This window comes from Cryptomeria japonica, chromosome 3 (assembly GCF_030272615.1).
Source record: "Cryptomeria japonica chromosome 3, Sugi_1.0, whole genome shotgun sequence".
NCBI classification, from domain to species: domain Eukaryota; kingdom Viridiplantae; phylum Streptophyta; class Pinopsida; order Cupressales; family Cupressaceae; genus Cryptomeria; species Cryptomeria japonica.
This window is the reverse complement of record NC_081407.1, coordinates 4234191-4247700: the sequence shown is the minus strand read 5'-3', so window position 1 is coordinate 4247700 and position 13510 is coordinate 4234191. Positions and strand designations below refer to the sequence as shown.

At 32.9% G+C, this 13510-nt stretch overlaps 1 protein-coding gene across 3 annotated transcripts in view; it reads left to right on the top strand.

Annotated features, from left to right (window-relative positions):
- The window catches only part of LOC131041182 (mediator of RNA polymerase II transcription subunit 23), a 316846-nt gene that overhangs the window by 34906 nt on the left and 268430 nt on the right, over positions 1-13510 (top strand). For all 3 annotated transcript variants that reach the window (XM_057974180.2, XM_057974179.2, XM_057974182.2), the window contains one exon: positions 12580-12820. In XM_057974180.2, coding sequence (XP_057830163.2) covers positions 12580-12820 — 241 coding nt within the window. The remainder of the gene's footprint in view (positions 1-12579; positions 12821-13510) is intronic.

Sequence of the window (13510 nt, the reverse complement as noted above, 5' to 3'; positions counted from 1 at the left end):
CCTAATTCACCTTAGGTCGGCTCAAGAAGAACAAATAATAATAATATAATGTCCTAATCTTGGCGCCCAATATAGGGTCAGCCCCAAGTTACATTGAAATAGCTTCCACACGTTACATTTAGGGCTAGGTTTAATACAAGTTACATTTGATTTTGCCCTTGGTGTGTTTTATGTGCTTAGGTGGGACCAATCCTTAATGGTTACAAGTTACATAATGCGTTTGGGTCCAGCCCAATACAAGTAATACTTATATTTGATCCGAACTAGCTATGTTGGGCCAAGGGGGAGTGTACCGCTCTTGGGCCTGATAAGCGCTATGGGTGTCTCGTTGTGTCTAAATCTTTTCTCTTTCATTAATGGCAAATAGGGAGTTAAGCATAGTCCATTTAATTAATACTTGAGGAAAGTATCCAAACATTGTGCTATCTATCCTCTTTGTCGATATGGCTAATCAGACTCATTATATTTACTCCATTTGAAATTCTTAAATACTCTACCTGAGATCACAAACTAGATTGAGTGTTTATGTTTTTGTATCCAGCTGGTGTTGATTTGTGTTTCTACTCATAACAAGAAAGAAATTTCACAATATGTGTATTCACGTGTATACTCCGTGTTTGCATATATGTATGCTTCGTGTTTTCCATGTGTATGCTCTGTGCCTTCCACGTGTATGCTTCGTGTTTCCCATGTATATGCTCTGTGTTGTTTAACTCATGTTGGTAGATGACTTAGTTGATGAAATTAAAATAAACATTTGCTTGAGGACAAGCAAATTCGGGAAGGGTGGACTGTACCCCTCTTTGGACATTGGATTATTGTGATTAAATAAATACGATAATTAAAACATTTATTAATTAACATTTAATAATATGGGAAAATCGTCTCATTTATGAGACTTCACGATTTTCCTCTATAGTGAGAGGGTTGTCATAACCCCACATCTGGTGACGTATGATGTACCCGTATTGTCAAATAATAATAGTAATTTATATCTGAATGGGCTTATGCACCAATTATTTAATTATGAGTTATTTGCTCATTCAAATTAAAGATTTGAATGAACCTCTTAATAGTAAACTGATTATTATATTATCAATTTTATTAAATAACATCTTCATATTTAATTTAAAAGATTATAATAATAAACTGATTATTATTAAATAACATCTTTATATTGAAATCAAAGATTATATAGTAATTAAATTATGAAGTAAATCCAATTGAGAGCACTAATAACAAATATATGTTAAAAACATATATATTAGGACTGACTTAAAAGATTACCACCAATCAATGATAATTATAGATGCATCGGTTAAGGTTAGAATATATTAATTCCAAAATAAAAAGCACAACACCTCCCTCTAATGCTCACGTCTTCTCGGGGAAAAGTCATAGCCATCCAAATACTTTAATATAGGATCAGTCTTTCTCTAGCAGAGAAGGAGGAGATTTTGGACGAAGAAAAAAGGAGGAAAACAAGGGGACAAGAAAAGAGGAAAATAAAGAGAGGTCAGCAGTCCCATGACCTGGGTAATACGGCTGGTAAGAATATGAACATCTAAGATTGTTAATAAATCGTAGGACGTTATTAATACAATATGATGGCTGATAATATAAAAATAATACTATTAATACAACATGATGTTGTTAATATAATATTATTAATGTTAACACATTATGATGCTGTTAACATAATATCATACTTTTAATAAAATATAATACTATTAATGCAGCAGCTATACGGACTGGTAAAGTATGAATATATGGGACTATTAATTCTGCTTGGTATTAAGAATATAATTAACACTAATAATAAATCTGACTTTGTTAATATTAACACTGCTAACATAACCTAATATGTGTCTAATATGAATGTTAATATATGAAACCCCATGACATTCTTACGCAGAATTAATAATGGTATAAATTTAGATAAAAATAATAATATAATTATAATAATAATAAAATTATAATTATTATAATAGTTTATAACTGCTCTGAATTACAATGTATATTACAATACTATTTAAAATAAGTAATAATATAATTATAGAGAATAATATAATGGTTGTAATTATTATAATATTTTATAAGGGATGTTTCTCTAGTTGAATATATATTAATGTTAATTGAAAATAAATAATAAATAATAAATATACTTATATATATAGTAATTTGAATGAGTAAGTAAATATAAGATTATAATCAGATGGAATTATTAATTTGATATCAACTAGAAGGTTATGTTTCTCTGTTATGACTATCAGTATCTTAAGAAATTTGATGTTTAAGATAGTTTTGTCTCCTAATCAATTTGGTTTTAGTCATAAGTACATTGATATGGATTAATTATGGTTAAAACGAGACTAAACCTAGTAGGGGACATTACAGCGTCCAACCCAATACAAGTAATACTTATATTTGATCCGAACTAGCTATTATTTCAACAAAAATGATTGTAAATGACATGTCAAATGTATATCTATGATTTCATGCAAACCAGACCCCATATTTAGTGCATTCTTGCTAAATCTTAACATGTTAGATAACACTTTTACAAAAACCCTAAACCCTAAAAAACAACAGTTTTTGGGAAAAAAAAAGTTGAAAAAGGACAAATTGAGGTGAAAACAATTTGGGTTATTCAATGACCTTCGTTTAAAACACTTTAAATGTTGTGTATAGGTTACTTAAACTGGAGATTCAAAGGTTAAAAAATGTACAAACATTTGTCCCAGTAGTAAAATGTTCAAACATTAGACCAGAGATTCCAAGATTATTGCATCTTTTTGAGAGACAATAAATCTTTCATGACACGGTATCCTTACATTTATTTACATAGTAAACTGAATGTGTAAATGGAATTCAATTACATGGCTTTAGAATAGAGAAAAGGTAATAAAGGCAAAATTTTACCCTGCATCCAATACACCCTGAACCCTAAGACAGTGCAATTGTCATGAAAAATGTGAACGAAATATGAAAAAAGCCTAGGCTTGACCTGGTAGGCCTAGGCATCAGGTGTTGAAAAAATTAGCCAATGTGTTGTGCCTAGTATGTGTGGGGAAGGTGTATAAATCTCTTTTAAATTATAGCTTTCCCTCCCACCTGTGTATATTTTGAAGCTCAACGGAATTCCTTTTGTGCGTGGGACTGCAGGAAGTTGACAAATGTAAGCTGTTTTGTACTTTACTGGCAATTTTAACAAATCAAGATTCTACCCATGTTTGTTTTTCCCACTTGTCATAGCTTGATTCATATTAACTTTATATGTGGGTTTGTGGACTGTTGATCTATATTGCAAACTTATTATTATCAACCCTATTTTGTATATATTTATGTTTGTTTACTTGCAATATTTCATTTTAAGTGGTAAAAGTGGGACACCTGCAGAAAGCTCTTATTTGAATCAGTTGTCTCAGATTACCGGAACCATTAGCAATTAAAACTTTAATACGGGAACCCAAAACATTGATACCAAAATGCTTAAATGAAATACCCAAATAGCAGATAAACCAATTAAGCATAAAGTTATAAACAATAATCAGAGAATAAAGACCATCCACATGACACCAAGATTTATACGTGGAAAACTCGGTAAGGGAAAAACCACGGTGGGAAGCCTACCCATAGTCAGATAATACTTCTGCAGTAAGTATGTGAATTACAATTGAGGGGCCTGCACTTGTAGGAAGGCCAACAACCTAGAGCGCACTGCTCATCACAAAAGGAGTCTCACTGACTACATAGAAATCCAAGCTACAATTCGGAGAAATGAATGAATTGCAAAGATAACATCTCCTATGCCTGAATGCAGTTCCAGTTAAGCTCAATACCGGAGGACTAAATCCTCTTACATAAACCCAACTCGATCTCCAATGATCAACCAAATCCTCTGCCTGAATGATATTACATTAATCACACATTACATATCTGTAATGTCCCTTCTAGGTTTAGACATGTTTTAACCATAAATAATCTATTTCAATATACTTATGACTCAAACTAAATATATTAGGTGACATCTCCACCTTAACATGAATCCAAACAGTGATATTCCACTACTCAATCAATTATCTGGTATATATATACTGACTTGATTATATACACATAAATAAATAAATTATTTAAATAATATAATCAATTATTGATATGTTTGCTTAATGACCTGTAATATACCTTATTGATATTAGCTAATAATAATATATTTAATGGGTAGTAAAGGGCAGACAGATCTGACGTAAAGCAGATCTGGTATGCCACTGTTATGGGTTTAAGTATTACTATTATACCAACTGCAGTCTATGTTAATATTAGAATTAAATTCTGCATACAACATCATATATAAATATATAAACAATTATGTGTACCAATAAGAAGTTTACTGCCTATCACTTAATAACTATTCTGATCATCACTGATCTAATGTTACTAGATGCTTCTTGTTTCCTTCCCTTGATCAATGCCTAAAAACCAATAATTATATTTTAGTGGGGTGTAAGGGCAGACAAATCTGACATGCGTTAGATCTGGTCTGCCACTATATAAGAAATTAAGCAGTCTATATTAACATTACTATTAAATTCTGCACTCAAAGATTATTAGACTTAATATGTTAAGCATACGTATTAAGCCCTCCTCGTGCATACCACTGAGGACAAGGGTGTTTGCCGTCCATGACCTCCTAATCCTTTTTATATCTTCCCAAAGATCAAACACTTATCATTTTGATTTGTAAGAGCATTCGATCTGATCTGGTAAATTGGTAGCCGTATAAGACTCCCAAGAATTATAATTAATACAGTAATCTGCAATATGAATATCGTTATCTCTGATATGATTGTATAAGGTTTCCACTATGGTTATCTGCTTAGTAATCTCCATCCATCCCTCCGTATGTATCCCCCGAATTGAATGATAGAACTGCCTTCTTATATCTTGTGCTTGGGATGAGGGGTCACGTGTAAAGGATGTGTCTCATGCCTCTTCTAATCACATCATTCTGTAATATTTCCAGTCGCTGCATGTATAATAGTCAACACACCCATTCATAATTACTAATTGGTAATAAGATATCAATCATAGGCTTCTTGGGAAATAACCATTGTCCCTTTCATTTAACATGATCGCTTCTTCAAGTCTTTAAACAATCCCTGGTTTGATTGCTGCTATTATAATCATATAGTGTTTATCTTCTAATTTCTTAATCAGGTCAGTGACTCAATTAGTCGATTAGTCCATCTTCTACCTTAAATCGATATTCATAGGCTAGTAACTCATAATCGCTGTTGACTAAATGCTAGACCTTGTCGACTCTTTAATCATCGACAATGGGTCTCCCTTATCTGAATCATTTTGCTGTTCACTATCGCTCCATACCATTCCTATTACTCATCCATCTTTGCCTTAGTTTCAATTAAACCACAATTCTTCCATAGTGATCAATAGTTTGCCGACACCTATGATATTTATTCACGATAATTGGCAACTTACAATAATCTCTATTCAAAGTATCGATCGCTTTATTAATTAAATCTTTTCCATCTCCGTAAGCAGATCGGTCTGTATAATAGTTATGCTCTTTGCTATAACTATGGCACTTTTTATTGCATCACGTTGTATTCGCTGTCAAATATTAGATTTACACTGCAGTTCCTGGGTTTTAATATTGTCCCTGTGTATAAACTGGCTAATACATATTACCTTTTGCCATATTGGAAGTCGTGGTGTCCTCTAATAGATTCCAAAGGGCAATTTATTAATGTTACCACTGCTCTGCAAATCATTGACTGTATATTGTTTGCGTGCAGACCATTTAAACTTGGATGCTCGCAAGTCCTCATATTTTATAACTTGGATCTTAGATCATCCACTATCCTTTATTTATATTATTTTTATATTAATGAATGATTAATATTACTGTTAACATCAATAATTAATTACATAATAAATGATAATTTATTATTATGATGAAAAATCACAAAATCTATTATTAATTACATCACCAGATGTGGGGTTATGACAACCCTCTCACTTTAGAGGAAAATCGTGAAGTCTCATAATTGAGACGATTTTCCAATATTATTAAATGTTAATTAATAAATGTTTTAATTATCGTATTTATTTAATCACAATAATCCAATGTCCAAAGAGGGGTTATGACAATATCCATATCCCATACCATGACCATGATCTACAATGAGATCTTACATCATATATATACAAACCCTCGACCATAAACAATTAGGTCGGCCACCAGATAATAAACCAATTACATAATTACAAAACATGTCGGCCTTAGACCAAACAAATAATATCCAAGCCATAAGACATCCCGAAAATACATCGAGAGGTCCAATCCACATGTTACATCAAGCCAGTCCATAACCTAGATCAACTGGGACCCAATTTAGGTCCATACACGCCAAAAAAAAATCCTAATCAACTAAGTCTCGAACATGATCACCATCAGCATCCTGAAACTCCACCAAAAGCCGCACCAACACCACTTATGCATATCATCAAAGATCTTCATCAAAGCTTTGCCGGTGAAACCCTTGTCGGAACCACAAACCAAGCTTTCTAGCAAACAGGATAGCATCCGATCACCAAACCAAAACCAACTGACTGAATATGAACATGGGTAGCATTAATAAGCAAATTCCACAGCCAAATCATACCAGAGCATACTGGATCATGCCGGATCCAATCCAATCAGAAACCAAACATCCTATCGGGACCAGAAGGGTGCTGGTAAAGCATCCAAAACAGCTAGTGTTGACATCAATGACAAAACATCAATGCAACACATAATCAATTCCATCAAATGGCCAACAGGTTTCACAAGCAAATTTGTGAGTAAGTTTATGAAGGTCCATTATTATTCAAGCACAAGGAATTTGATGAGGAGAAAAGATTAATTGTTGAAGGCAGATTTTGAGAAAGATATATGTGTTGATGTGTGTTTTGTGACACCCTACAACACAGAATAAAATACCAAGTATTTTATCCTCCCTTGAACAAGGAAACCTCAAATGCTAAGCAATGTGATCAATTAAGGATACCCCAAGGTTTACAAATGTTATATTTAGACAATGCAATGGATAGACTCAATGAATGATGTGATTTGCTATTATCACGAAGGGACTTATGCTTTTCACTGGAATTGGACTACTAAATTGACTTAAACTTCAAATAAAAGACAAAAAGGATAAGGTAAGGAAATCTAATCTAAACCTATGAGCAATGAGATAATGGATAGTTCTTAGATAGATAAATTCCTTATGGATTTATTTTCTACTTAAACAGATAGATAGCTCACAATGCCATAGAAAGAGTGCAATCTTCTAAGGTAGTGAAAGATTTTCATATTGCAAACATTCATCCAAATACCCAATGCTGGTGCAATCCAAATGAATATCAACAATTGAAATTGCCAAAATGAGGTGTAGACTAACCATACATTGCAATTTGCAATCAACAAACTACAAATGGTATGAACCGAGGAATTCAATAAATATCATCACATTTCTCCATTATAATTGATGAACTTTAACTCAAACTTGAGATGTAGAAACCATGAAAAGTGTTGAAATAACACACAAAGATCCACCATATCTTCAATGAATTTTTTTTTTTATTCCAGCATAGTCTTAGCAACAATTTTTGATCTCCTCCTCCTATGGCTACTTGCTAAAGAACTATTCAATTCACTATTCACTATTATAAATGAAGAGTCCAAGCCTTATATAAACTTTAAATTACAGAATGAACGGACCAGGTTGATTCTAAATCAGTAGCCAAGATAATTCAATGAAACCCTAAAGTGGAGTTGGTTATAACTACCACCTCATATATTTAATATCTTGCAATGAGAAAAGTACAAGTCCTTGAATGCACATCCTTTTGAGGGAAAGGACCAATGAAAAATGAGTTGATGTATTGAATTTAATGCCTTCCACATGCCAAATTGTTAATGAGTTAGGTTCGATGAATCCGGACACACTGACTTCTTGTTATTTGATTGGTGGAGATGAGTGGGCACCACCTCAGCTTGCTTGTGCCTTATAGTCATTTCATCCTTAATCACAAAGAATTCTTTGCATCTCTAGCAATATTTCTTAACACTCAACATCATCAAGCTTTTGATTGATTGTGATGGTTCATATTCCCAAATTGCATCAACTCAATCATTATTCTCTATATCTCCTTTGGATGAGTTTCTAACTTTGATTAACTCTTTTGGAACTTCAAAATGTTTTCCTTGTCCCCTCCTTTCACATTTCATCTTCATCTTTGGCTATCTTCTTTTTGGATGTCGTCTTGATCTCCATCATGTGAAGCAATCTTTCTTTGCTATCTTCCTTGAACATGTTGACCTTGTTTTTCTTCACATTGATCTTGTTGAGTCCTTCATCTTGGGAATCCTTCGTCTTGAAAATCCTTGATTTCCTTCTTGTTGTTATATACTCCATGTTGTGATGTCCTTCTTTGACATTTCCTTGAACATGTTTTGATATTGTCTTCCATCGTTCTTGTTGAGTCTTCCTCCTCCTTGTATTCATTCCTGAAAAAGACAGAGAATTCCTTGGATTACAATTGTGAATGTAACCATATGCTAACTTTGAAATCCCATGGGTAGAATGCAAGAAGTTTATAATAAACAATTAAATTTTCAAAACTTGCACACCTATTTCATCTTGATAAACATACTCCAAAATATTTGAAACAATTTGTAACCTATGTGATCAATTCATTTGGATTTTTTTACAATATTACCAAAAATGCTTGAAAAAATGACTTACAAGCTTTTGCTTTCACTTCCTTTCCAGAAAATTGATCTTAATAAATTCTGATTTTACCTTTAGCAGTTCTGGAATACTTGGAAATTCTCTGGAAATAAGGTTTCAGATCTGGAAAATTCATAAAATAAGGAGGAAAAGCACTTTGATGTGTATGTAAATTATTAATTCATCCTTCATAAACGACTTCCTTATTCAGGTCTGATTAGTTTCTTTAACAAATTCTGCCTCCTCCTTTATCAACACTTACCCTTGAATTCTGATTTCCTTGAACAAATTCGCATTATCTGCTGTTGAATTTGCTTCGAACTGACTGTTTTGCACAAAATCTGCACTTTTTATTCTGCCTTGAATTTGCCTCCTTGCCTCACTTTTGTTTTAATTTTGAATTGGATTATTTAATGTTGAATTAATAGTTTTCATCTTGAATCTATAGAGGCATCATGCTACAATTACATCCTTGATAAGGGAAGTCGGCTCCTTCATTTTCAACACGTTTTGCAGTTAATTTCCATTGTTCCACATGCCTTAGACGAGATTAATCCTAAGTTGGCTCTATCTTTGTTTGATCCTCCTTTAATTCTGCTTGTCCACTCTCCACACGTTTTGCTCCACATGTTTTCCATTTATTTACCTAGCTGACCTTCCTCTCAATTTATCCAAATCCTTCCATAATTTCGTGGATTTTCATTAGTCATGGAAAAATCCAAAGCAATTAAAAATTTTGTGGATTTGATCTCCTTATGGAAAAATCCAAGCTCTCAAAAAATTTCGTGAATTTTCTCCTCTCATGGATAAATCCAAATCTTCAAATAATTTCATGGATTTTCCCAAGGCATGGTTTTTTGATAAAAATCCATGGGAATTTCAGGATTTGACGAGGGTTTATTCATCTTTTTAAAGCAAATTTTATACTTGTAAAAGGCTTTCTAAAGGATTTTGAGCGAATTTTCTCCTTAAGGATTTTTTATGGATTTTTAAGAATAAATCAAAGTTATCCTTGACTTTCAAACAAATTTCATCTTTAGTCTTGAATTTTCAAGCGAAATTATACTTTGATCTTTGGATTTTCCTTGATTCAACCTTTAGAATTTGTTGACTTTTTCCTTGTTCATCCAAATTCCACGAAAAAGGTAAGGGATTTTAGCAAGTCGTGGATTTTTGTAGTTTCATAAATTTTTTTGTGGATTTTATGTCTTCATGGATTTTGCATGAATTTCCAAGAGAATTGAAACTTGACAAGGATTTTTTTTCAGTTTTTCCAAGCGAAATTTAGACTTGTTTATGGATTTTCCATTGTTTTTCTTTCATTTTTTTTCACGATTTTCCATGATTTTTCTTTGATTTTATGAATCAAATCCTCCTTCCAACTTGGAAATTTTACCTTATCCGAACCTTTGAATTTCTTACAATTTTTCTCTTCTACTCCACATTTATCATTTTCTTTCATTTTATGCAAGGATTTCAAATTCACCTTATTTCCCTTTCTTGTCAAGGTTATCTAACAAGCAGAAAAAAAAGAGGGGTCTCCGTTTGCAATGGGGCGTATGTTTACAACACAACAATATGCATTCATGAAACTTTAAGGAGAGGAATAAAACAGATTTGTGAAAGGGTTTCATGAGGATTAAAGAAGATTTTGGAGCAGAATTATGAAGCATATTGGAGAGAGTTTTTGAGCAGATTTATATGGTAGACTTTTTTGATGAATATATGCGTCTGTATTTGGTAGATTTAAATATATTTAAATGACACATTTGAGCAAACTCACATAGCAGAGTTGGGCAAGCACATGAAAAGATTGATAAAGATATTGTAAAAAGGTTGTGATAAAGTTTTGAGAAGAAGAATTGTTATAATAATTCAGAGTTCAATATTTACGAAGGAGACAAAAGACTCCTTAAATGGAGACACAAGATTATCTTTCCATAATGGAAACGGTTGAAAATAGAAACACGAAAGTCAGAAACGAGAGTTTCTAAATACTAACTAAACATCAAAGATGACCATTATAGAAACATTACAATATTATCTTAATACCCTCCCTTAATGGTCATTGTACTAACTACGATACAAAAGGAGGTCTTTTGGTCACGAAAGCATTGAAGGCTGTCCCCTTCGCTTTAGAATACTTTGCAACAAGAGCTTGCTGCTAAGACCCTCCTTGGTTCTACTAAACTACTGCAATCCGTCCAATCGAAAATTGGGTAACAGCTGTCCCTCTAGCCAGAGACATTGAGAGCAGCTTTTCAAATTGAAACCACAATTCTTGCAGATGAGTACTACGACCCAAAAACAAACTGCAGGAAACCACAATTTTTGCAGAAAAAATCATGCAAAACCACCATTGATTTTTACTGAAAAAACTAGAAAACCTTTAAAAAATTTCAGTTTGCAGAGTACCCACTTTAGAGATGGCTTTCCTCATTTCACTTTTGGGCAATAAGATCTTTATTGTAGATAGTTTTTCTTTGACTCTCTTTTAAATTTTGAAATCCATCATTTAAGTTTTTCCTTTACATTTTGTCAATATATACATTTGAAATTCCTTTGTTGCTACAGCTTCAGTGTTGAATTTAAGATTTGAGCTTTGATACCACGTTAAATTGAAGATTGAGCTCTAATAGTATGTTGAAGCAAAAATTGTGCTTTGATACCATGTTGAATTAAAGGTAGCATTCTGATACCATGTTGAATTTTGCAACACAAGCTTGGAAGATCAAACAATAAACTAGAACACCTTCCACACATGAGAGTAGCAAGAAAACTATGCTATATTCCTCAAAAGCAAAGATTACAAAACAAATTACAATTGTACAATGATGTTCTTATAAAGGAAGCACAAAGATGCCCTAAGCTAAATTTAGGAGAATTAAGGTGGAAGCATAAGGAGTTAAAAAAAGCTCAACTCTAGCTAAACTAGATGCACAACTAAGCTAACTAGAAGCAAGCACTCCTAAGTAGACTTAAGCAAAAAAGCATAACTAGAAGTAAAAGGAACTAATTGTTAAAATGCTCTATCATTCAGTGCATAGGCTGATAAACACATGTTATTGTTGTTGCCACTAACATGGTTAAGCATTACATGGCTGTATCCAGACGTGATATCATATACATGTGAAAATCTCATATCTTTAATGGTTAATGAATAATCTCAGTAATTATATATCGTCCCATCCTGCCGCTTCTGTGATTTTGTGCTGACTTAATCCAACCATCCTTTATTTCTGAGTTTGCTGGAGGATTACTATAGTCTTGTTATATGTAATATGTTTCTGCCTTCTTGTTATTGGCTGATTTGTGAACCACTGCAGTGGCTTTTGACTCTACGTTCACTGTTCTCCTCACTTCACCTTTCCATGTTGATTTTGATTTGGGAGCTCTTTCATTCCTACTCTTTATTAATATATACTTTTAATTTATTAGAAAAGGGAGTACCTTATATTTTTTAACTGATACTATTGATAAAACATGCTAAAAAATACATATATTTCCTAAGCTGTTTAATATTTACTTATATTTTATTAGAAAATTTCAAGCTTTCTGCCTTGCATCTGCGATAAAGCAATTTTCCAACCTTCTGTTTCTCATTTGATGTCTCAAAAGATTGCATTCATCATAGGTTCTTCATATCTTCTACATACTTTGAGGATTTTGCCCAGTGAGGAGAAGGTGTCTTTTAGATCAAAGCATGCGAAATATCTGATTCTTGTCTTACCAAGACCCTCTAATTCTTTAGGTTCTGATGAATAGAATTCTTTGGATTATTCAGGATGTTGCACTAACCATTCAAAGAGGTAGCTTGGATTGGGAACGAGCTCTTCGTTGTCTACGACATGCTTTGCATACTATGCCTTCTCCAGATTGGTGGAAACGGGTTTTGTGTGTAGCTCCATGTTATAGACAACATATTCAACAGCAAGTGTCAGGTCTCGGCATTGTGTTTTCCTCTGAAATGATTTGTGAAGCTACAATTGATCGTATCATGGAACTCATGCAGCCTTTGAGTACAAGTAAGCATTACTAATGTAACCACTCTACCTCTATGTTACATGAACAGAATAACACGAAGAAACAGATTAGTTTGATGGTCTCATCTTGTGCTTTTGGGAATCCGTAAAATAGAGGTGGTGTCAACTTGTGCTGTGCTTCTCTGCAGACTTTATCTAATATTGGACTGTTTTGTTTGACATGTTATTAATTACTGGAACGGCACATTTTACCTATATATGCAAATATTTATTTTGAACTGCACATTCCTGTAGTTCTGCTGTTATCTTCATGAAGTAGTCTGAGGATGATCTAAAAATAAAAAATGTTTTCCCATTAACTTTTATTTTAATATGCACTGTTGAATTCTCTTGTAAAAGAAGTTTTTTTGCACTTCTTCATTCATTTGTCAGAGACTTTTGTTCTATAAAATGCATTATTGCTTTTAATTTATGCTCATTGTGAATAGGAGTTCTTTGCATCTCCTCGTGACTGCACTATTGCTCTTCCTAATTATTTTTAAATATTTGCATACATTATGATCAGGAAATTTCTGTTTTCTCCTGATTTTGGTGTCTTAAACAAGTTTAGGGCGATATTTGTTGGCAAAATTTTAGTCAGAAAAGGACTAAAACCAATGGTATATGTAGAAGAAAAGAAAATCCATCTCTTGGAAGAGTGATGAAGGAAGGAACCTCATGATGGATGTCTTT